At 43.1% G+C, this 24,576-nt stretch overlaps 1 protein-coding gene across 1 annotated transcript in view; it reads right to left on the reverse strand.

Moving 5' to 3' along the window:
* Window positions 1-501: 501 nt before the first annotated feature.
* The window catches only part of GSTCD (glutathione S-transferase C-terminal domain containing), a 991,325-nt gene continuing 967,250 nt past the window's right edge, over window positions 502-24,576 (reverse strand). Inside the window, exon 12 of the mRNA XM_086962035.1 lies at window positions 502-1,930. Within this exon, the coding sequence (XP_086818161.1) occupies window positions 1,767-1,930 (164 nt within the window). The 3' untranslated portion in view covers window positions 502-1,766. The remainder of the gene's footprint in view (window positions 1,931-24,576) is intronic.

The following is a 24,576-nucleotide window of genomic DNA, read 5'->3' on the forward strand; positions in this document are numbered from 1 at the left end:
ATCTTTAGGTGATTTTACACCTATCCCTCCATAAGAGCTTGTTTTTGTCCAGCTATAGGGAACAATAGTACAGGATGCTTTTGCGGAGCGAGACCTATGCCAGAGCTTCTACTAGTGAATGTGTTTCTCACCTTATTTTCCTTCACAGTTGTCAGAAAGCCCCCGTGCATATTCCATCATAATTTTACATTAGATAAATTGAAACGCACATTGGCTGAAACAGTCCAGACGTGTCAAATAGAGTTCAAAGGTATGCAGAGAGGATATATACTATCCTAGCATAAAAGTGATGGATGGAACTACTTCAATTTTTTAAAACCTTAAGTCATTGAAATCTAGGACCCATTAACTGAAAAAATAAATACTCACCCTATACTCCACTGGGTAAGATCAAAACAGCTCAGGGTTCTGTCACAGCAGCACGCCTCTTTCTGGTTCAACAAATAAATAGCCTGCAATACTGAAACTAAGGCAAAAAGCCTATCACAACCATGAAAAAGATAAAAGACAACACATGAAGTTTATTTTACATGATTAAAAGTTACACGATTCGGTAAAGAGTCAGAAATGGGGGCAGTCAAATGTCAAAGAGAAACTTAAACTATGGTCCCTGCTGGGTGTCCAGTTGCCAAGTTGATAACCAGGGCCAGTCACACAGAAACAGGGGTAGGAAGAGTAAGCACACTTCGACAATTGATTATGGGCTTGAAGTAGTTTATATCGCTGTTCAATCCCTAAAAAGGGGAGGGCTGGCATTTTCCTGGGAGGCTATGTACTAGGGCACTGCTTTTAAGACAGGAAGGGCTGCCATAAGACCGTCCTAAAAACATTTACCCAGTATATTTGAAACATTGTGTTGCAATTTGCACTGTTTGGGCCCATTTATTTTGCTAAAATTGTCTTTGGTACAGGGCACATCACTAAAGCTCACTGAAGAGGGCCAGGCTTGCTTGCAACACTCACTGGTGTGATGCAGCATGTGGCTGATTTCAACATTTATGTTTCTTCCTAGTACAGCCATGTCACTGAATGCAGTAAAAAGGGTGTGAAATAAAAAAAAGACTACATATTTCACGTTAAAAAATCATGAAAGTTTGAAAAATTACATACTTTCTAAATAGGGTATGGACAAGATACCACAACTCAATGGTGTAAACTCAGGACTTAAAAAACTGTGATTTCTAAGGAAAAATAAAAAAGCGGCACATCACAAAATATTAAGGGTACATTTGTCCGTTAGGAAAAACAGCCTTTTACTCCGCTTCACTGGAGCAGTGAAAGGGTCGCGTGGACAATGGGTAGCTTTTATTCTAAGCTAACACCATCAAGTGGAATTGAGAAGCATAACCAAGTATACATTTCTAACCGTGACACAATGTCCTGAAACCTGTCTGCGTGAAGCCTTCTTCCTGCATATAATAACTCATTAACTCCAAGAGTGCTATCATCAATAATTATTATTTAGAATAATTTCAGGTGTCACACGGCCTTTCATTTTTGTCAAAGGTATGTATACAAATGTCCTCCTTAACATAAATCTAAGCGTAACCAACGCCGTCTGTGCTGTCATCCCATGCGCGCGCCCAGCAGTGGCTGTCACGCGTTGCTCGCAGGATTAGTGGCGCTCCGCAGGCAGCCCCGCTCCGAGCCATCACTTGTTGCGTGTGTCATCTGAAGGCGATGGGTTCAAGATGTCCCCCGTCCGCTTCCCAGTTATGCTCCATTCGTCCCAGGCGCCACGTGGCTTTGATCACGGACGGCCTTGTTTATTGCATCGGATGCGACGCCTCGGCTTCGGAGGGGGCTCCCACGATCAGGTTGTTCTTCGGAGAGCAGGTCTCCGGCTCCATGGAGATCACCTGGGCGGAGTAGCCGCGTGCCTCTGCGGCCCAGGCGCGGTCCAGATCCACCAGTCCCATACAGCGCTTTCCTAGGAGGCAAAACATTCAAGTGTATTATTATTAATATTATTATTCAAATATGCAAAAAAAGTAGCGTTGATGATTCCGAAATACATTACTACTAAATAGTATTTTAAAAGCGACAATGAGGATTTTTCTTGCATTTGAGAATTAGGAGTTAATGTTTGCTCCTGAGCCTGTGTGCGTAATGCAACGCAGGTAAAGAGAAGCCCTGTGGAAATGAAGGATCAAACCATTGAAATAGCGTGGGTGCAATATGTGTGCTAGCGCAAGTTGTATTACAGAAGCGCTGGCCAGCGTCTGCAGCCTTGACGCACAAAAACAGGACATTGGGTTGTATTACACATTTTCATTGTTTTCATTGTTTGCGCCGGACGCACCTTCTAAAAGGTGCACCGGCAAAAACAATGAACATGCGCCCTATTACGATGAATGAACTGCCCCAGGCAGCCGCGAGCAGCCGCTTAGAGTTTTCACAGTGCAGGTGGTAACCCGCCAGCACTTTTGAAGGGGATTAGAGATTCCCCTTGCAGGCGGGTGCATCAGTGACTGCACCTGCCTGCTAGGGGATTGGACTGGCCATAGCAGGCACCGGGCAATCCCCCGATGCGCCGCACGGGTGGGGGCCGGTTTTGGGCCCATGGGGGCCGTTTTACTTACAGGGCCGTTTTTGCAGCGTAGCTGCAAAATCGGCCCTGTGCCAAAATCGGCCAAAAACCGCCCCCGGCAAAGAGTTCGGTGGCACCTCCAACCCCACAGAGTGGGGAAGGGGGTGGTGGGTGGGGAGGCCGGGCACTTTGCCAGGGCCGGTTGTGGTTCCCAGTCCGGCCCTGCCCTTCTCCAGAGGGCTGCTCAAGTGGTACACTTGAGTGTACCCCCTGAGACCTTCTTTGCCTCTGTGCACGTGCCTGTAATATGGCGCGGGTGCAGAGGCAAAGGAATTTCCTCTAAAGGTAGCGCAGCTCCCTTCTGTAATACCAATGTACCACTTAGGCGGGCAAAGAGGGCGCAAACGCCCAGGGCACTTACTGTAATACGCCCCCATATGTACAGATTCCTCAAGGCACTTATGTCAACACAGTCCTTGGTGTCCCACCCCAACTTCAAAAGTGCTGACCAGCCTCACCATTCCAAAATATGAAGGGACCTATTTACAAACTGCATTTCATAGTGGTGTAGAGCGCTACAGTAGTACTACTCAAGTACTATAAAATGCTATTCACTAACTTATCCGCAGAAGGACGCGCCATGCCTCTCCTATCTTTCCTGTGTGCTACTTTTCACTCGGTGAGGATCTCTTTACTTTTACCTATGAGACAAATGATAGTTCTCCTGAATCTTTGAGAGCTTTTGGTTATTGATTATTTATTGAATGCAGGACATATCATATCATGAGCAGTTTAAGGCACACAGAGGAGTAGCCGCATTACCACTGACTGATGGGTAAGAGAAACACTTACTCCTTGGCTTTTATGTTACTTATGTCGTTGCAATTAGGTACTAAGGTTGCCATTGAATCTGTTCACAGTTATACATTTGGCAGCTCTTTGGAGGGTAAGAAACTGATTATTTGGTTACACTTCTTATTTTTCAATATTCTCATTGATATTTATTTCTTCACAACACATTGGAAGTTTCAGTTGGTTCATCGATGATTAATTGAGTGCACCTTATGGATTTTAACGCAAGGAGTTGCGACTTTTGCTCTTGAGCAATACACCATTGCCACTTGTTTTCTCTTTAAAGTCACATTTTCACACATTGGAGATTCTTTCTACTGCACAAGCCTTCTTGCACTTTTATGATATTTTTCAATCACTTCTTAGCGTGCAAATTCTATTTCACTTTGTTGAAAACTGTATTGTGTTTGTTACATTGAGACTTCATTGTGTTGTAGGTTCCTGCGGAGGACGTAGCCATAAAATTAAAGCTTCAACGTGCTTATAACATTCATACCCTGACGAAAGGTTAATTTCTGAACCCGAAATGCATTGGGATTGTTTCTTTATAATCTGCTGAATGTATTAACTCATTTATATGTGGTTTGATGTTGAACATATAATTATACTTTAAAGTTTATGTATGCATTGTAATTAAGTGCACATTCTCAAACATTTATTGATTGACATCTCATATATTATGCATGTAATGTAAGATTGATTATGGTATGATAAATGAACATGCCATAGAGCATATGAGTATCTTTGGATTAATTTGTTTAGCTTTTTGAGACAATTTTAGTCTGTGGCAGTGCTCCACTCAGGTTGTGGTTATCCACAGCCTTCCTTTGGCATTTCAATACACAGAGAGATTTGGGGCCACATCTCTCATTTGGTGGATGCACGCATATTTTCCTAAAAAATGAATTACCTTTGGTCTACTATACTCTACTACATTAGTAACTAGGTGTGCAGAGCCACTTTTCAATTTAGTGCTACTTTTCACTCCGACTGCGAAGACCACCGCACATGTCTGCCTACATTTTAATAGTAGATGTGGAAGGGACGGGGCAGTGGCTGCTGGAAAATGAGGAATGCTGACTACAAAGCGGTAGAGTTTAAGGGAGAGTAAGGAGAGCTCTATGGAGGGCTAAAGAGGGCTACAGGGAGGGACACGCATTCACTCACAAAAGAGTAAGCCCATTGCTATTCACAAACTGCACTGCAATATTTATTACTGCCTGAAAGGACCCAAAACAGACATAAATGTACTCCAGCTCAAACCTGGAGTAAGTCCAGAACCACACATGGCTAACCACTACCACTGCAACACCCTCAGTTTGAAAATAATGAAGGTAAGAGCTCAAGATAGAATCGCATGGGAAATAAAGTTAAAATATATTAATTTATTCCATTATATATATATATATATATATATATATGCTTACTTTCCACGGCTCTTTCACGGCGGAACCTCCCACAGTCTGGTGGCGCGTTTACGGCTGGCAGAGCCCCGCCAGTCAGTTACTTTCCATAAATATCCAAGTTAGACGCGCACTCAGAGGTAAAGTGTACACAGTGTCGCTTTATTTGCTGTTACGCGTTTCGGAAGCCAAAACTCCCTTGCTCACACAGCAAGCCATTAGCTTTCCACCAGTTACATACACACTGCGTGATAGCCATAGAAACAGGACTGTACATATTCCATTTTGGCTGACATCTTTGAGTGTACATGTTCTACACTGTTCCTGTACACATAATGTCTCCTTTTACACAACCACTTATCCATAAAAGCGGTTAAGTACATTTCATAATTAATAATTAAATTAATTAAATCACATTTCATTCGCCACAGTGGCTGATTGTGCAGTTACTGTTTCTAAAACCCCTCTTCTTTCGCCTAGTGGCTTAATTAGGGTTTAATGTCTCTGGTTAAAGCTTTATCTCTAAAAACAAAAAAAGTGCCAAAACGTGAACTATAAGTGAAGGAATTGTCTACTTAGTGAAGAAGTCTTCTACTCTATTTTCCCGTGAATCTTCTGGGTGACAGGCTCAATTTCTCGTGAAGTGCACGTGATCCCTAACGATATCATCTTGGTTTTGCGTGTTAGAGTAAAACAAAAATTAAAATTACAATCTTATTCTCATTAAAAACATATACACATTTCCAGCATAGATTTTCTTAACCAACATTACTTCCTTGTGACAGACATGCAAAAGTTCTTACATTTTATAGGTACAGGATTCATACTTTTCACTTATATTTCATGAATCATATAGATGAACTACTAGTTCCTCATGATCATTGTGCCCATTCGGTTGTCGTGTTTCTAGTTCTAGAATCCATTTTGATTCTTTTTTCCTCAACTGCATCTCTCTGTTACCCCCTCTCTGATTTTGCCTCACCTGTTCAATTGCAAAGTATGTTAACAAGTTGCAATTTGATCTGTGATGTTGCGAGAAATGTCTTGCGACTGGGTATTGAGGGTCCTGGTTTGTAATTGCCCTTAGATGTTGCATCACCCTATTCTTGGCCATTACTGTTGTGCTCCCCACATATCTTTTCTTACACGGGCATTCAAGTACGTATACCACATGTGTAGAGCTGCACGTAAGGAATTGTGTTATCTTTTTTTTGGTCTTTCCATGAGGGAGATCGAAATCTTTTCTCATAGGGCTATACTTGCAGGCTTTGCAATGCCCGCATGGAAAGAAACCTGCAAGATTGTGTTGGTTCCTATCCTTGTAGTCCGTGATGTCTCCCTTCGTGAGTATGTCCCTCAGACTGTGACTTTTCCTGTAGGTAATGGCTGGTCTAGTGTTTAACTCAGGGCCAATGATAGGATCACTTTTAAGGATGTTCCAATTTTTTGCAATTATTTTCCTTACTTTGTGAGACCCTCTATTAAATGTTAGAATTACCCTGGTTGTTTCATTCCCTTGGTCTTCCCTCTCTTTTGTTATTAAGGTGCTTTCCCTTGTTACATTCTCCATCTTTGCCAGGGCTCTATCTAGAACCCACTTGGGGTAACCCCTTTCTTTGAATCTCTGTATCATATTTCCACTTTCTTGCTTGTACTCTTCCGTGCTAGAACAATTTCTCCTTGCTCTTAGTAGTTCCCCATAGGGGATACTCCATTTTAAGGTGTCGGGGTGACTACTAAGAGCATGGAGGACACTATTGCCTGCTGTTTCCTTCCTGAACAATTTTGTTCTTAAACGGTCACCTTCTGCTCTTACTTCTACGTCTAAATATTCAACCTTGTGTCTGTCCTTTTGATGAGTAAGTTTTATATTATACTCATTGGTGTTCAAGAGTTTTACAAATTCATCCGCTTCTGCATCATTTCCACTCCACACTACAAACAGGTCATCTATATACCTTAGCCATACTATGACTCTCTCAAATGCCTGTCTGTACTGGGGGTCATTTTGTATCTCCTCTTCCCACTTGCCCAGGAACAAATTTGCAAAGCTCGGCGCAAAGCTCGTACCCATACAAGTTCCAGTTGTTTGCTTGTACAGTTCACCATTAAACATAAATACATTATTCTCCAAACATATTCTTATCATTTCCCTTAGCATCCTTGTATGCTCTAGGTACATTATGTTTCGTTTTTTTAAATAATGCATGCAAGCGTCTATACCATGGTCATGTTCAATGACTGTGTACAATGAATTTACATCCATTGTTATTAGCATATAATCAGCTTTCCAGTTTATGGTGTCAATCTTTTTTAGAAAATCTTGGGTATCCTTCACAAAGGAGGGCAGTTCTTTAACATGTTCCTGGAGGAAGAACTCAACATATTTAGACACATTTTCATACACGCTACCTATGGATGACACTATGGGTCTCCCTGGTGGTGTAAGTGGGTTCTTATGGATTTTGGGAAGAAAATAGATTATTGGCAATTTGGGATAATCTTTTTTCAAGAAAGTAAACTCCTCCCAAGTCAGGAGACCCTCCTCCTGCCATTTACTCAGGTTAGACCACATAGTTAGGATGTTATTTTTATATGTACCACCATTACTTTTACAGTAATAGTTTGGTAATGGTGGTACATATACAAATAACATCCTAACTATGTGGTCTAACCTGAGTAAATGGCAGGAGGAGGGTCTCCTGACTTGGGAGGAGTTTACTTTCTTGAAAAAAGATTATCCCAAATTGCCAATAATCTATTTTCTTCCCAAAATCCATAAGAACCCACTTACACCACCAGGGAGACCCATAGTGTCATCCATAGGTAGCGTGTATGAAAATGTGTCTAAATATGTTGAGTTCTTCCTCCAGGAACATGTTAAAGAACTGCCCTCCTTTGTGAAGGATACCCAAGATTTTCTAAAAAAGATTGACACCATAAACTGGAAAGCTGATTATATGCTAATAACAATGGATGTAAAGTCATTGTACACAGTCATTGAACATGACCATGGTATAGACGCTTGCATGCATTATTTAAAAAAACGAAACATAATGTACCTAGAGCATACAAGGATGCTAAGGGAAATGATAAGAATATGTTTGGAGAATAATGTATTTATGTTTAATGGTGAACTGTACAAGCAAACAACTGGAACTTGTATGGGTACGAGCTTTGCGCCGAGCTTTGCGAATTTGTTCCTGGGCAAGTGGGAAGAGGAGATACAAAATGACCCCCAGTACAGACAGGCATTTGAGAGAGTCATAGTATGGCTAAGGTATATAGATGACCTGTTTGTAGTGTGGAGTGGAAATGATGCAGAAGCGGATGAATTTGTAAAACTCTTGAACACCAATGAGTATAATATAAAACTTACTCATCAAAAGGACAGACACAAGGTTGAATATTTAGACGTAGAAGTAAGAGCAGAAGGTGACCGTTTAAGAACAAAATTGTTCAGGAAGGAAACAGCAGGCAATAGTGTCCTCCATGCTCTTAGTAGTCACCCCGACACCTTAAAATGGAGTATCCCCTATGGGGAACTACTAAGAGCAAGGAGAAATTGTTCTAGCACGGAAGAGTACAAGCAAGAAAGTGGAAATATGATACAGAGATTCAAAGAAAGGGGTTACCCCAAGTGGGTTCTAGATAGAGCCCTGGCAAAGATGGAGAATGTAACAAGGGAAAGCACCTTAATAACAAAAGAGAGGGAAGACCAAGGGAATGAAACAACCAGGGTAATTCTAACATTTAATAGAGGGTCTCACAAAGTAAGGAAAATAATTGCAAAAAATTGGAACATCCTTAAAAGTGATCCTATCATTGGCCCTGAGTTAAACACTAGACCAGCCATTACCTACAGGAAAAGTCACAGTCTGAGGGACATACTCACGAAGGGAGACATCACGGACTACAAGGATAGGAACCAACACAATCTTGCAGGTTTCTTTCCATGCGGGCATTGCAAAGCCTGCAAGTATAGCCCTATGAGAAAAGATTTCGATCTCCCTCATGGAAAGACCAAAAGAAAGATAACACAATTCCTTACGTGCAGCTCTACACATGTGGTATACGTACTTGAATGCCCGTGTAAGAAAAGATATGTGGGGAGCACAACAGTAATGGCCAAGAATAGGGTGATGCAACATCTAAGGGCAATTACAAACCAGGACCCTCAATACCCAGTCGCAAGACATTTCTCGCAACATCACAGATCAAATTGCAACTTGTTAACATACTTTGCAATTGAACAGGTGAGGCAAAATCAGAGAGGGGGTAACAGAGAGATGCAGTTGAGGAAAAAAGAATCAAAATGGATTCTAGAACTAGAAACACGACAACCGAATGGGCACAATGATCATGAGGAACTAGTAGTTCATCTATATGATTCATGAAATATAAGTGAAAAGTATGAATCCTGTACCTATAAAATGTAAGAACTTTTGCATGTCTGTCACAAGGAAGTAATGTTGGTTAAGAAAATCTATGCTGGAAATGTGTATATGTTTTTAATGAGAATAAGATTGTAATTTTAATTTTTGTTTTACTCTAACAGGCAAAACCAAGATGATATCGTTAGGGATCACGTGCACTTCACGAGAAATTGAGCCTGTCACCCAGAAGATTCACGGGAAAATAGAGTAGAAGACTTCTTCACTAAGTAGACAATTCCTTCACTTATAGTTCACGTTTTGGCACTTTTTTTGTTTTTAGAGATAAAGCTTTAACCAGAGACATTAAACCCTAATTAAGCCACTAGGCGAAAGAAGAGGGGTTTTAGAAACAGTAACTGCACAATCAGCCACTGTGGCGAATGAAATGTGATTTAATTAATTTAATTATTAATTATGAAATGTACTTAACCGCTTTTATGGATAAGTGGTTGTGTAAAAGGAGACATTATGTGTACAGGAACAGTGTAGAACATGTACACTCAAAGATGTCAGCCAAAATGGAATATGTACAGTCCTGTTTCTATGGCTATCACGCAGTGTGTATGTAACTGGTGGAAAGCTAATGGCTTGCTGTGTGAGCAAGGGAGTTTTGGCTTCCGAAACGGGTAACAGCAAATAAAGCGACACTGTGTACACTTTACCTCTGAGTGCGCGTCTAACTTGGATATTTATGGAATATATATATATATATATATATTCATATAAAATTAATTACATTTAAAAAAGACATACATATATATATATATATAATACATTATTTAGAAAAACGTTAATTTATTTTACAAATAATTGCAACTTTATAAAAAAGGAATTTAGTAAATTTAGTTTAATGTCATACATAACCATTTGCAACTTTCAGTACAAAATACAAAAATATAAACATTTTACTTTAGTTGTGTTTTTTTCTACAGAATCTTACAGCAAGGAATTTTATTTTAATATATTTAAATGAATTAAATATTTAATAAACGTTTTTTTATTTAGTTCTATATTACAAATAAACATAATATGTATTTACATTAATAAGTACCAAATTATTTTACTAATTCTTTTAAAGTTTAATACAAGTTTTACAATTTGCCTATACTTTACCATAGGGAGATCTGCGTCCCGGGTGGCAGAGACCTCCTCCAACGTGTGAAAAATTATTAGTAGTAACTAGTAGTAACTTTACACTTGTAAATTACGCTCCACCCCCTGAATTCAGGGGTTAGAGACATGCACGTCTACACTTAGGAAATGATGAATAACCAAAACTAGTAAAGTTGCTACAAAGTGTAAGAATGCATTCGCACATATAGAGGTACTTATGTGTAAATTTACTTTAGTGATTAGCCCTCAAAGTCTCCTGCCCCTGACAGCTCATTCAGAATCATGCATGGTGACCTAACTAACCACAGATTTGGCATCACACTTCACTGGTGCAAAAATGAAAACATTTTTGACTGTTTTGCTACTTAGGTAACATGGATTGGAACAAAAACATTTTACTTCAGCCCAAGTCTAATCTCCTATCGAACACCATGTAGTCCAGTCCCCAGAGTATGTGCTCTGACGCCAAAAACATGTTGAAACGGTCTTCAACTCTTGCATAAGGAAATAGTATATGGAGTAGAATCTACACCCATGGCATGGAAATGTAAATGTCACCTGTGGACTGCAGTACTTATTGTGTCACCCGCTAGTGCTTCTGACCTATCATTATAGCCTGATGGCTGCAGTTTAAACCTGCAGCCCATACTATCAAAATAAACCTTTTGAAAGGGACTAGGTCTTACTTTAAAATATGAATAAGTTCGCCCAATGTAGGCCTTGCAGCTTAGAAGTTAGTGTGCATGATATGTAAAAGTGAAACATGTATAATTTTATTGTTACCGTCCTATCAGCGACAAGTCTCCACAAATTAGATACCCTGTGTAATGCTCTGCTTGTCCAATGGGAAAATTTGAGAACAGATTAAAATATGAATTCTGCTATCTCGGGTTTGGGACCAGCTAGAAAAGAGGCCATCTTTTTAAATATTTATTAACATTTCAACCTAACAGCAAAATAATATATATTTTTTTTGGTTTTTAAAAAAAAACTTTTATTAACATGCAGGTTCAGTATACAGTTATTGCGATACATTCAAGCTGGCATTTTCATACATGTACAGTGCATTCTTGAAATCTTATACGACATTATCTAGTTTGCATTTATTGCTCATGTCTTTCCTTTTACAGTTTATATATGCTCTTCCGTAGTTTCTTACCTAGATTAATAGAATATATCAACGATTTCCCGTCAATTGTTGCTTAACTTAGTGTCTCTCTTAAAACTCCAAGAGACATTTCCCCCCCTCTTCCCCAAACTTAGGTCATCACTTTTATGTACGTTTCATACTCCCTCTCCTAACATCAGGTCCCTCTGCCCCATTGTCTTCTCATAGGTAAGTTATTTCAATACGTTGCTGCGTGCAGCACGAGTAAGCGGACTTCCTCAACCCCAATCGTTACTCCTCCTCCCCCTCAGAGTCCAGGTCGTCTCCCTCTGGTAAGGGCTCGCATATCTCACCCCTGTAGACATTCCACGCTGTCCACACCTTATTCCATTTGCGGGGGGAAGCTCGAAGGACATACACAGTCCTCTCCGTGACCATCAGGACATCCATGTTTTTAGCCCATCTGCTCGCAGTGGGCAAATCTGGCGCCCCCCATTTCTGCGCGATATCACGCTTAGCCACTGTCATGGCTAGCGTAGTCCAAATTATTCCATACCTATCTAGGTCATTTGGGTCCCAGATGTTCAAAAGGCACTTACGTGGTTCTGGTAAAATGGAAATCTTGAGTGTTTGGGAGATTGTGCGCATGATTTGCCTCCAGAATTCCTGTATGTGTGGGCAGTCCCATAGTGTATGAAATAGTGTTCCCTCCTCCCCGAAGCCTCTCAAGCAAAAGGGATGGGGCGCTCTATGGATCTTGTGGAGTAGTGTCCTGGTGTAATATATGCGGTGCAAAATTTTTTATTGCACCAGCCTGAACTTTGCCGAGATGCCTACTTCTCTCGGGGAGGCCAAAGCTTCGTTCCATTCCGATTCATCCGTCACACCTATGTCTCCTTCCCATCTGCCTTTAAGTTTCAGTGTGGGGTCCTCTAAGTTGTTGATCAGTTTTTTGTATGTGAGGGAGGTCGCGCTCTGTTGCATGAAGTCTGTCAATAGTCTGTCCTCAAGTGGAGAGGATTCCGGCAGATCAGAGCCCGTTGGGATTGCCTGGAGTAGTGCGTGTCTAATTTGTATGTACCTGAATGTTTCCGTGGGTCCGAGTCCGTATTGTTGCTGGAGTTGTGGGAACGGTATTACCGTGTTTTTGTCCCAGAGGTCCCCCACCGTAGAGATACCTATAGAGTCCCACTGTGTAAATCCTGCACACCCTCTAAGGTTCCCCAGCGATCTTGTGTCCCATAATGGTGTCATTTTGGTGATTCTTCCTTTCCAGCCCAGTCTTGCCTGTGCTATATGCCAGAGGGCCACCGTGTGCTGTGTCGGACCCCGCAGATGTTTGAGTTGCGTTTTATTATACAGTGCCAAGAGCATGCAGTCCGTCCCTAATTGTGACCAGTCTGCCCTGTATGCTGGGTCGTCACTCGGGGTGTGGAGCCATTGGTTAATTATTTTGAGTTGGGCTGCCCAGTAATATAGCTGAATATTGGGTAGCGCAATCCCTCCCTCATACCAACTTTTCACCAATTTGTCATATGCTATACGCGCTGGGCCATTGTTCCAGAGTAGGTTGGAGACTAACGCTGCAATTTGTTTGAAGTATCGCTGTGGGACAGGATACGGGGTGTTTTCTAATATGTATAGAAACCGGGGAAGAGCCATCATCTTATATAAGGCTGCCCTCCCCAGGAGGGTGAGGGGCAGTGGTTTGAGGTTGTTAGCGAAGAAATCCGCTTCAGAATGTGTGATGACAATGCCTAGGTATTTGAAGGAGGTCGTCGGTGCCGCCAGGGGGCAGTCTTCTCGCAATCTTGGTGCCGGACCTTTTAATGTATATATCACCGATTTCGACCAGTTCAGGGTATAGCCCGATGATTTCCCATGTGTGTTGCATATTTCCAACAGGGCTGGGATGCCGTCATCAGGGTCTACCATGTATATGAGCATGTCATCCGCATATAGGGAAATTTTGTCTTCCCATCCCTCTTCCCATTTAATACCTCTAAATAGGGGCGTTGTCCTGATCAAGATCGTTAAGGGTTCGAGTACTAACGCAAAGAGTAGGGGTGATAAAGGGCATCCCTGTCTGGTCCCTCTGCCCAATGGGAACACCGGGGAGATGTGTCCATTAGCCACTACCTGTGCCACTGGTTTTGTGTAGAGTAGTCGTATCCAGGCTATAAATTTCGGCCCACAGCCCATACGTGTCAGCACCTCGAAGAGGTATTCCCATTCGACCAGGTCAAAAGCCATTTTTGCGTCAAAGGAGAGAATCACAGCCTGCTCTAGGAGGAGGTGTGAACGGGCTAGTACTCCATGAACCCTCCGGAGATTTAGCGCCGTACTTCGATGGGGCATAAAGCCTGATTGGTCGGGGTGGATCAGGGTTCCCAGGTGTGGTATCAGACGGTTGGCCAGAAGTTTAGCCAGCACCTTGGCTTCCACATTAAGTAATGATATCGGGCGATATGAGGTGCATTCGGTTGGGGGTTTGCCCGGCTTAGGTATAGCTACTATTGTGGCCGTGCGTTGATCCAGCGGTAATTCCGCCTTCTCCCTACTCTCCATATACATGTTAAGTAGGTGTCTACTGAGATCTGATGCCATTGATTTATACCATTCCACAGGCAGTCCATTAGGACCCAATGCTTTGCCTGATTGTAGTGATTGTATCGCTAGTTGAATTTCATCCTCTGACGGATCTGCCTCTAAGTCTTGCACCGTCTCTGGCGTTATGCTGGGAATGGTAATGTCTGCCAGTGAGAGTGCCGCCATATGCGCTGTGACGATGCGGTCTGGGGTGTAAATGTTCTGAAAATGGGTTGCTAGAGTGTGTACAATGTCTTCCGGGTGCGTTAGTTCTCGGCCGTATACAGTCTCTGAATACCTCTTGCGCCTCCCCCTCTCTTATCCAACCATGCCAGCATTTTTCCTGCTTTGTCGCCCACGTCATAAATTCTATGTGTTGTGCTTGCGATGTAGCCCCGCACTGTCGTTTTGAGGTGGGCTTGGTGCTGTTGTTGCCGTAGTTGTAGTGTGTGTGTCGCAGCTGGGGAGGGGTCTACCATATGTGCAGTGCTTGCGTCGTGGAGTGCTAATTCCAGTTCTGTAAGTTCCTTCTGGGAGTCTCGTTTGTGTCCCGTAATGGCCGCTATTGCAGTCCCCCTAAGGACGGTCTTGTAAGCTTCCCAGAGGATTGACGGTGAAGCCACCGTCCCGGTGTTTTCAGCAAAATAGTGTGTCGTCGCTAGTTTCAATTTCTTCCTTATTTTAGGGATTTTTAAATAATTGGGGTAAACTGGGTAGATCCTAGCGCATTTTCGTTCTCTAGTAGTGAGAGTGAGAACAATCGGCGAGTGGTCAGATATACCTCTGGGTAGGATGTCAATGTTGTCTACAGAGCCCATTCCCACCCCCAGGAACAAAAAGTAGTCTATGCGAGATAGGCTGTTGTGCACGGCGGAGTAAAAAGTGTATTGAGTCGCTGTCGGGTGTAGATGTCGCCATATATCCATAATGCCCAATGCTTCTAAGAAGTCAGGGAGTGACGCAGTCCCTCTTGAGCTGGTTCTGATGGGAAAGGCGTCCAGTGCAGGGTCTATTATTGCATTTAGGTCACCCCCTATGATTGTGTCACCCTCAGGGAGATCTATAAGGAATTTACCCAGTGCAGGTAGCGCCACGGAGTGAAGTGCCGGGGGAATGTATACTGATACTATATTAAGGGGCCTGCCTTCCCACTGGCCATGTATCGCTGCGAAGCGTCCCTGGTCATCCGTCGCGCGATGAGTGAGTATAAAGGGCAATGTTTTTTTTAGTAGTATCCCTGTCCCCCTGGACCCAGAGGTGAAGTCTGCATGCGTCGCCATAGTGTATCCGCGCCTGTCAAGCGCTTTGCATGTCGTACCTGTAAGGTGTGTTTCTTGGAGCAGAACCACATCCGGGCTCTGACGTTTGATGGCCTGCATGACCAGGCCCCTTTTTATCTTGTCCCCTAGGCCTCTGCCGTTCCATGTTAGCATGCGCAAAGGGGGCACCCCTACCGTTACCGGGGTAGCCTCAGTGGGTGTGGCTTGAAGTGGGTCGGCCATGGAGTCGTCGGGGCCGTGTCATGAGCAATGTGTCGATAGATGCTGTGCAGCCGTTGCCTTTCCTGATGAGGCATAGGAGTATGCCGATATCTAGAGTGGCAGTATTACGTGTGAAGTGAGTGATGACCATGAATAGAAACGTGAACAATAAAACTGTGCTCCCATCCCCCCACCCTGCTCCCCTGCTCCACGGACTAAACCCCGCCCGTGTCCCCAACATCGCAGAGTGCTTTAGTCCTTCCCCAACTATCATACTTGCTTGTGGGGTTGGTGAGTCCCCCTTAGGTACTAACTGCGCCCACCCTACTCAGCTGCACCAGGTCCAAGGTCCATTGCGGCACACTTAGGTCATTCGATATATAGTTTGTTCTCAGACCGGCGCCGGTCGCCCAGAGTCTTGCGGGTATTGAGTAGAGTCGGATTCCACTGCCTCCGTGCCATCCTGATGAGTCGGGCTGCCGGCCTGGCCGCCCGTTTGCGTGCCATTACGATGATTAGTCCGATCCTTGTAAGGACGGTGACGCTGTCCCACTTGCCTCCAACCCTCTAGCCAGTCCTGGGCCGCTTCTGGCGTGTCAAAGAACCATGTCTTTCCATCTGCCACTATCCGTAGCTTGCCGGGAAATAGCATGGAGTATGGCAGTTCTCTGTCTCGTAGCGCTATTTTCACCTCCGTGAAGGATTTGCGGCGTCTGGCCACCTCCGCCGTGTAGTCCGGGAAGAAGGACAAGGTTGCGTTCTGAATCTTCACAGGTGGGGAGACCCTCGCTGCCTGTAGGATTGCGTCCCTGTCTCTAAAGTTGAAGAGTCTGGCCAGCACTGGTCGCGGTGCCGCTCCTGGCTTAGGTGCTCCGCCCGGAACCCTGTGCGCTCTTTCCACTGAAAAGAAGCGGGAAAGTCCTTTGGGTTGTAGTTTGGCCGTTATGAGATCCTCAACGTAGAGGTCCATAGCCCCCTTCCCTTCCGATTCTGGAAGTCCAAGGATGCGTACATTATTCCTTCGGGAACGCCCTTCCTGGTCGTCCAGCTTATCCTGTAGGGTCTTTGTGACTTTCTCCATGCGTTCCATGGCTATTTGTAGTTCTGACGTGTCTTCTACAAGAGATTTCGTGACCACCTCCACTTGGGATACCCTTTCAGTCATTTTTTGGAAGTCCGCACGTACAAAATAATATTTTTAATAAATATTTAGATAAGTAATTTTGAAAAAGTAAATTTCCCTGCCTGAAGCTGTTGGAGGCTACTTTTGCATTAGTCTGACAGCAGCAACTCTGTTAGTGCTGGATCTCAATAAGTTCTAGAGCAGAGAAATGGCTTAGGCCTGGGGAAAGGATGCCCTGATGGGTAGAGAGTGGGATATTTATCAGCCCTGGAAGAGCAGTTGAGGAGGTTCCAATAACGTCATTAGCTTGAAAGAGACAGAAGCCTTTGCACTACAGGCCAAGAGTAGCCAACTGGACACCAGCCCAGTCGGAGGGGGGTTGGTCCCATAACCAGTTTTGTGTAGTTTAAAAGGAAAGGACTAGTCATTTCCCAGAACATACCCCTGAATGGCACACAAGCTTCCTCCAAGGTTAGAAGGCCTGTGCTATCTTGGATTCCCCTACACTAGTGCACTCTGGGATAGTTTGCAGTAAGGCAAACAGGATGTGTTGTAAACGTGGGTAATTTTTTGCCCATTGGTTAGCGAGTGTCTGGCAGTGCTGGAAAAATTGGTAAATTGGCAACTAAATACATATCTGGTGGCAAATAATTTACTCCATTACAATCGGGTTTTCGCTCCATTTATAGTACAGAAAAAGCCTTATTGGAGGTATCCAATCTGCCTGGATCAGGGCCTGATGGCCTCTCTCATACTGCCAGTGGCCTTTGATAAAATCACCCAATAGATATTACTAACCAGACTAGCAGATCTGGGAACTGGCAGTACAGCACTTAGTTAGATTCAATAGTTTCTATCGGACAGAGAGCAAGTGGTGTACCTGGAACCTTTCTTTTCAGCACCTAAAGTATTGAAATATGGCATTCCCCAGGGATCTTTGCTGAGCCCCACATTGTTTGATGTCTATATGATGCCTTTAGCACATATTGCAGAAAAACTTTAAATTAAAGTAATTTCATAAGCCAATGAGACCCAGCTTATCTTCTCGTCTGGAAAGTAGGAGTTGGCTGAGCCAGCTTGGTTTAAGAAATGCAGCCTAGAGGTAATTAACTGGATGAGCAGGAATTGTTTAGAGTGCAACACTTCCAAGATGGAGATTTTACTCTTCGGTTACTCTGCTAATGCATGGCCCAATGACTGGTACCTGGAGGAATTGGGATTCCCTCCACCTCCTATGGTAATGGCAAGGAATTTAGGAGTCAAATTTGATAATACTCTTGCTTTCACCCATCAAATATTTTCTGCGGCAGGGTTATGCTTTTCCATCTTAAGGGCACTGAAGAAGACACTCAAAAGTGTTCCTGTAGACTCACTGAAAACTATTGTGCATGTAGCTATCACCTTGAGATTGGATAATGCCAACGCACTTTATTTGGATCTTCCTCTCGATTTGCTTAATCGGTTACAAATTGTGCAGAATACACCAGCTAGGCTGATTTTGGATTTGCCTAAAGTTCAATCAGTTTGCTCTGAGCTAAACGTGCTATACTGGCTTCCCATTACAAAAAACAAATGACCTACAAAGCCTTACTAATTGCATTTCGGATTTTCATTTGAAGGCCCCTAGTAATCTATGCAATAAACTCAGTTATTATCTCCTGGCCCTCATTTTGCTCTCAGACGATACTTTACTTTTAAAATGTTCCCAGTTTCACTTGAAAACCAGAGGAGGCCGTTCTTATATGGTTTTAGTTTCTTAAGCCCGGAATGAGCTACCTGTGGCATTGCTGCATCTGGAGAAAAACAATCTGGTTATGGTCGTAACTGAATACCTAGCTTTTTGACAGGGATTAAGTTCCTTTCTGTTCTTGGGTCCAGTTTTGTAATCTAGTGCTGGGGCACCTGAAACAGCTGTGCACTCTATAAATGCAGAATGCCTAACTGAGTTTGGTGTGACCTTCCCGGAGCAGCCTCCTGCCTTGCACTCCTGGAAGAATGTGAGATCCAAAAAAGAGACCAAGGGGCAGATGTATCAAGATTCCATTTTGCGATTCCTAAATAGTGATTTTTAAGGAATCGCTATTTAGAATTCGCACAATGGAATGTATGCAAAAAATCACTATTTTTTTGCGATTCCTTAATCTTCCTTATTTGAGAATTCGCATTTTGCGAATTCGCAAATAAGGAATAATTTCCCATGCATTCCTATGGGCCAGGAGGCCCATAGGAATGATTGTGAAGTAATTTTCAAATTGCGAATTCACAATTCGCTAATCGCAATTTGAGAATTATTTTAAGGGTGCAGGGGTGTCTCAAAGACACCCTGCTGCACCCCTGAAATGTACATGTGTGTGCATATGGCGCACATACATGTACTATGGGCATGTGTGTGCGTCACATGCCACCATCAAAAATGCTAAATTGTGCATTTTTGAAAGACTTCGCAAATTACCATCAACTACAACTTGATGGTAATTTGCGAATTCTTAAACATTAATCGCAATTCAAAAATACTACATACATAGCATTTAAGGAATTGCAAAATTGCGATTCCTTAAATGCTATGGCAAAATAAGGAATCGCAAATTTTTGCTATCTCTTATTTTGCGAATTTTTGATGCATGCCAAAACATGCAAAAAGACCTTTTGCGATTCGCAAAGGCCTACATTTCGGCCTTTGCGAGTCGCAAATGCTTGATACATCTGCCCCCAAGTCCCAAAGGTTGAAATCATGACCATGTGGAAGCACGTAAAGTATCCATCTGATGAGAGAACGTCCCTACACACACATTTTAACTTTTCCCTCTCTGAGCTTTTTACAACCAAAAACAATGGCCTCTGTGGGAACTTGCTCAACGTCTATCTGACTTTGATGGGACTTTGCCTGATTTCAGCCTACAGCCTTGCCCCACATGAGGATTTTGACTTCTAGTTCAGAAATTAAGTCAGAAGGTAAAATCTTTGTCCAAAACTAACCAGCTTGGTGTATCTGATCTGTTCTCCATCGCGGTCAGCCTGAAACTGCGCCTGAGTCCTGGTCACACACTAGCAGCACTTTCTATTTTAAACTTTTCATTTTCTTGGTGCTTTTTCTCTTAAATCTTCAAAAATTAATTTTTCTGGTTCTCATTCCTGGAGTTTCGAAATTTTGGGGTTCTTTTGTTTATTAAATTGTCTCTATTTTTATAAACTCGAGTGGATTCTATTTTATTGTGTTTTAAACAAAACTTTTTAACTGGTTTGGTACTTATAAATTCTTAACATATTTTCTCTAAGTTAGGCCTGTCTACTCTGTCTCATATCTACCAGGGGTTGAGCTCAGGTATAAATTACTGAAACCTCTGTCTGAACCCTAACAGGATAATGACTTTATGACTTGTATTGGACTACCATCCATCCCTGTTGATGTTTCTCTTTCTTACTACCACATTCCTGAAAACCAAATCACTTTGGTTTGTTATGAGAAGAATGTGTTGGATTTGTAAATTGAATAAAGGCACCTGCACACGTAAAACTTAGAACAGTCTTAAAATAAATTATTGTAGGACGAATACAATGTCTCAAGTAGTCTGTAATGCTGAGGTCTGATGTGGCTGTCACTCATGTATAACTTTTTTTGTCATTTAATTGCAACTAGTAAAATAACTACTTTCTATCATAAGGGGGGAGAAGGACATTTTCTGTGACCCTTTCAGCTTCCTTAGTTGCTAATGTCAAAAAATCAAAGGGGGAAGGGATCACTAGTCCTGAGTAACCAGGGTTTTGTTTTCTTATTCGGTTCCGGTGCCGATAAAAAACCCTCATTCACGTACCAAGGCTCGATAGGCGGTATATCTTGGTTCTCCACCTTGTTGTTAGCGACGTGACAGCATCATCATTGGGTTTAATTGTGTGCTTCCTCCACCCAGAGGTAAACCACTGGTTAGTACAGTAGTCATTTAGTAATAAAAGAAAAAAGAGGGGGGGGAGGGGTTTTTGTGCAGTTAAAAAGGCTTCTATTGACCAGTGTTGGGAAACTTTTATTGGTACTGGAAAGAATGCCTTGTTAAAAAAGTTAATTGTGCGTAGGAAACTCGGTAAAGAAGTTTCAGCACTTAGTTATGTCCAAAATAAGGTCGACATGTTTCAGCCGTGAGTTGCTCTCAGGGGGTCAAGTCGGCTTTCATCAGGACCTATTATTTACAGTAAAAAATGGGGGGGGAGGTTAGATAACCTCAAGTCAGGGTTAAATTCTAAAGATAATTCATCTAGAATTCGAATAGGTCTTTAAGTACCTTATCCGAAATCAAATGCGCCTCCTCGGGCGTGCTGAGAGTCGCTTGGCCTGCATGGTCACAGGTTCGGCACGACTTGTGCTGACACTGTCTCTAAGTCCCGACGGGGACTAAGAGCCAGTGTCATAATCATGCAGTAGGTTCTGAATTTTGTGTAGGCTGGTAGAGGAAGATAGTGGAGATCTCATAAGGTGGGATGATTTCGTTAAATATATGTTCTTTACTTGGGTGGCTCCATGCAGGGCTGCTATCAATGGTGCCAGCTGTGTGTCATGAAGACCAGTGAGCAGTGTTACTTTGTGATTGTGGGTCAGGTGGACTGCAAGTTATGCGGTATAAGAAATGGTCGGTACTGTGCCGAAAAAAGTTCAGTTGATAGCATATTATCCGGGATATATTTCCCACTTGAAATGTTGGCAAGAATGTCAAAACTGAGGGACTTGGCAGAAGGGGAGGGAGGGCGGGGTGATATGCCAAGTTCATAATAGAATCTGGGAACGGGTAAAGACTTGAAACAAATTCCAGCTGATGAGCACAACTTTGGGTGTGCTTCAAATTGATGACATATCCAAGGTTGGATGGTGTATGGACACGTTCTGCAGCACTCCATTTGGTTGGATGGCAAAGGTTTGTGGTAAATAGAGGTATTGTGGGTGTATCGGTTAAGAGGCTCAATGTGTAGGTTAAACACCATGGAAAAAGTATGGAACCTTAAGGAACACTCCAAGTAGTTGGTGTATATCCTGAAGGACTCTATTTAAACAACCTGGTATCAAATAGGAAAGAGTTGAAATAATTAAGAAATGTGTGAAAGATGCAAATACAGTATAGCTTATGGGGTCTGAAAATCTATGGTATGAAAGACAGCAGAAATCTCTAGGAGTGCGAGTTGTTCTGAAGGTGTCATATCCACCTTTAATGTTCCTGTTTCAATGCTGTAAACACGAAGATGTCCTAGACTGCTGGGATGAAGCACCTGGGAGCAAATTATGTTTCCCTAGAAATTTCTAGTGGCTGCCTTATCGAGAAATTTTTCCAGAGGTTGAGTGATAGATTCTTAAGAATGAGAGCATATGGCCATTTTTAGTGAGGCAAGGAGAAAAGAATTTAGATACATCCAAGTTGGTGATGTTACCATGACACCTATATTACTTTGCCATCTTGCGAATCCCAATACATTGTGGCATAGTGCGCAGTCTGGGCGCTATGCTCAGTGACTTGATTTTGAACAGAGGAAGGTTAAGCAGCAACTTTCCACTAATCAGGGAGGTCTGGGGGCCCACCATATTTGAACATTACTATCTGGGAGTGCAGCTCCAATGGTCAGCTATTTGGTTGGTCTGCCTCAATCTGTCTGAGGTGTGAGTAGGGAACGGGAAAAGTGCCCTGACTACTGCTCGTGAACTATTTCTCCAGAAATCAGTCTTATCCAAGACTTCCAATAACTTGATTTGTACTGCCAACAGCTGCTACCACAGGGCCCTGCAGTCATTCCCTCCGTGACGCCATACAGGACGGGGATCCTTCTGACAAGCCTATGTACGTTTAGAAGTGCCGCAGAACCGGACGGGCAGGGCTGAGAGTATTCAGGGATTAGTGCCATAGGCGACTTGTTCCAGGATGGTGCCGGACTTATTATATTTTTTTTTACGGAGTTTTATATTGCGTGAACTTGACCGGAAGGTATCGGGTATCAGAGCGCTTTCCACGAACACCAGTTGCATTACATGAAAACCCATTGTTTATTTTTTTGTTAGGCATGGGGAGATTAAGGGATTTGCCCAGAATCACAGGATGTCCTTGCCGAGACTCAAACCCGGTTCCCCAGATTTGAGGTCCACCACCATAGCCGTTAGGCCTACTGTTCTCCCGGATCCCCTCTGATTTACTCTCGGAGCATTTCGGCCTCACAATGGGTCAGTTCCTGACACACAGGCCAGTGATCAGAAATTGAGAGCATCTGGACAATTACGACCTCTAAACCCCCTGTGCACCCACTATCTCAAGTCCTCTGGATGGAGATTCATCTCCTAGAATGCCAAAGCTATCCCGGACTGGACCACAGAGCCATTATTAATACTCAGACAGAAGTGCAAACATGAGGTGGGATGCCCCTTGATCCCAAAGGAGTGCCAGAAAGCACATGAACATCCACACAAAGTTTTGCGCAATGCATACAGCTTACCTGACCCCGTCCCGGCTCCACAAGTTCTCGCTCATGACATCATCGGAATGCGCCAATATCATGCAAATATCATTCCCCGACAGATGTTCTCGCTATGTTCTGGGACTGCTCACTAACAGAGACATTTTGTACCTAAATCAGCGCAATCTTCACCTGGACTGTTGGTTCATCCGACTTAACTTGTGTTGAGAGTTGCTTACTGGGGCTCCATTAGCACAAGAAGACTATCGTCCCATCTCTGCCAGGAATCAAAGAGTGGCGTTCCACTATTACATGATGGGAGGAGGCTGAGTCTGTGCCCCTGCACCAAGAAGACGTATGCAGCCTCTGTAGATGGCCCATTGCAGCTCTATCAAACAACCTGGTCCTTACCTTTCAAAGTGATGCCAATGGAGATACTCGACCACCCTAGACGTGCCTATGTTCTGCACTACATTACCATCTCCCACCTACCAATGAATGACTCTCAACATATGACTCCAGTCTCCCTGAGCGGAGACCAGTGTTCCAGGGAAGGAAGCCCCTACCGACGAATGCACTGGACCACCGACGCTGCTACAATCTATCTTTAGGATGGATCACTCAGGATCAGGTTTGCTATTGTATTATATTGTGGTAAGGTTCTTCTTTTTATTTGACATTGTTATGTTTAATTGCATATTCCAAAAAGAGTTATGATGTACTGCATTAAAAACTCAATAAAACTGGTGTACAAAAAACAAATACAAAAAGCAAGGAAGTTTTCCTGACAGTGCCACCATGCCCTCCCCGGTATTGTGGTTTTCTCATACTCGCCCTGCTTGCAAACGGAGTGGTGGGAGCTTTTATGTGCGATGGTGATGCATGTACTGTTAAAGCGAGGTGTGGAAAATTAAGCATGAAGTAACCACAACCACAATTAAGACACTATTAGATATCAGTAAACCCATATAAAGCATCAGCTTAAATTTTTTACAGCAAGTGGAGAATGAGATCAGGAAGGCAAAGAGTGAGCCAGGGGCCAACGCCCAGAAAAAGAAAAATACAGAGTCTTCAAATCAAACAAAAGTTCAGGACTGAGTCCAAAATCCTCAAAGCCTCTAAAAAAAAATTTAAGCAGATGGAATCAAAAAGATAGACACCTCACCAATAATGTAATTTTTTTTGAAAATAAAGATTGATTGCGCAGAAGTCATAGGGTAAACTTCTGTGACAGACTGGCAACAAGAGTGTAGCCCAAAGAGAGAACCAACAAGAGTGCAAATAATGCAATATCAACCGGAAAACAAAACACATAGCTCACCCCCCCCCCCCCCCCCCATGGGGGGAGACAGGTGGCAGCAGGGGCCTAGTGTCCAAAACTGCCATTGGAGGCCACAGTTACGAATGGACCCCAAGAGAGTGGCTCATCAATTGACCAACTGATAGACCTTGGGTTAATCCTTTTGCTGCTAGGCCTTCCCCCCCGTGCTAAGACTTTTTTGGCTATTTGGGGTAGTTCGC

Source organism: Lissotriton vulgaris, chromosome 3_1 (assembly GCF_964263255.1).
Source record: "Lissotriton vulgaris chromosome 3_1, aLisVul1.2, whole genome shotgun sequence".
Taxonomy (NCBI): Eukaryota; Metazoa; Chordata; class Amphibia; order Caudata; family Salamandridae; genus Lissotriton; species Lissotriton vulgaris.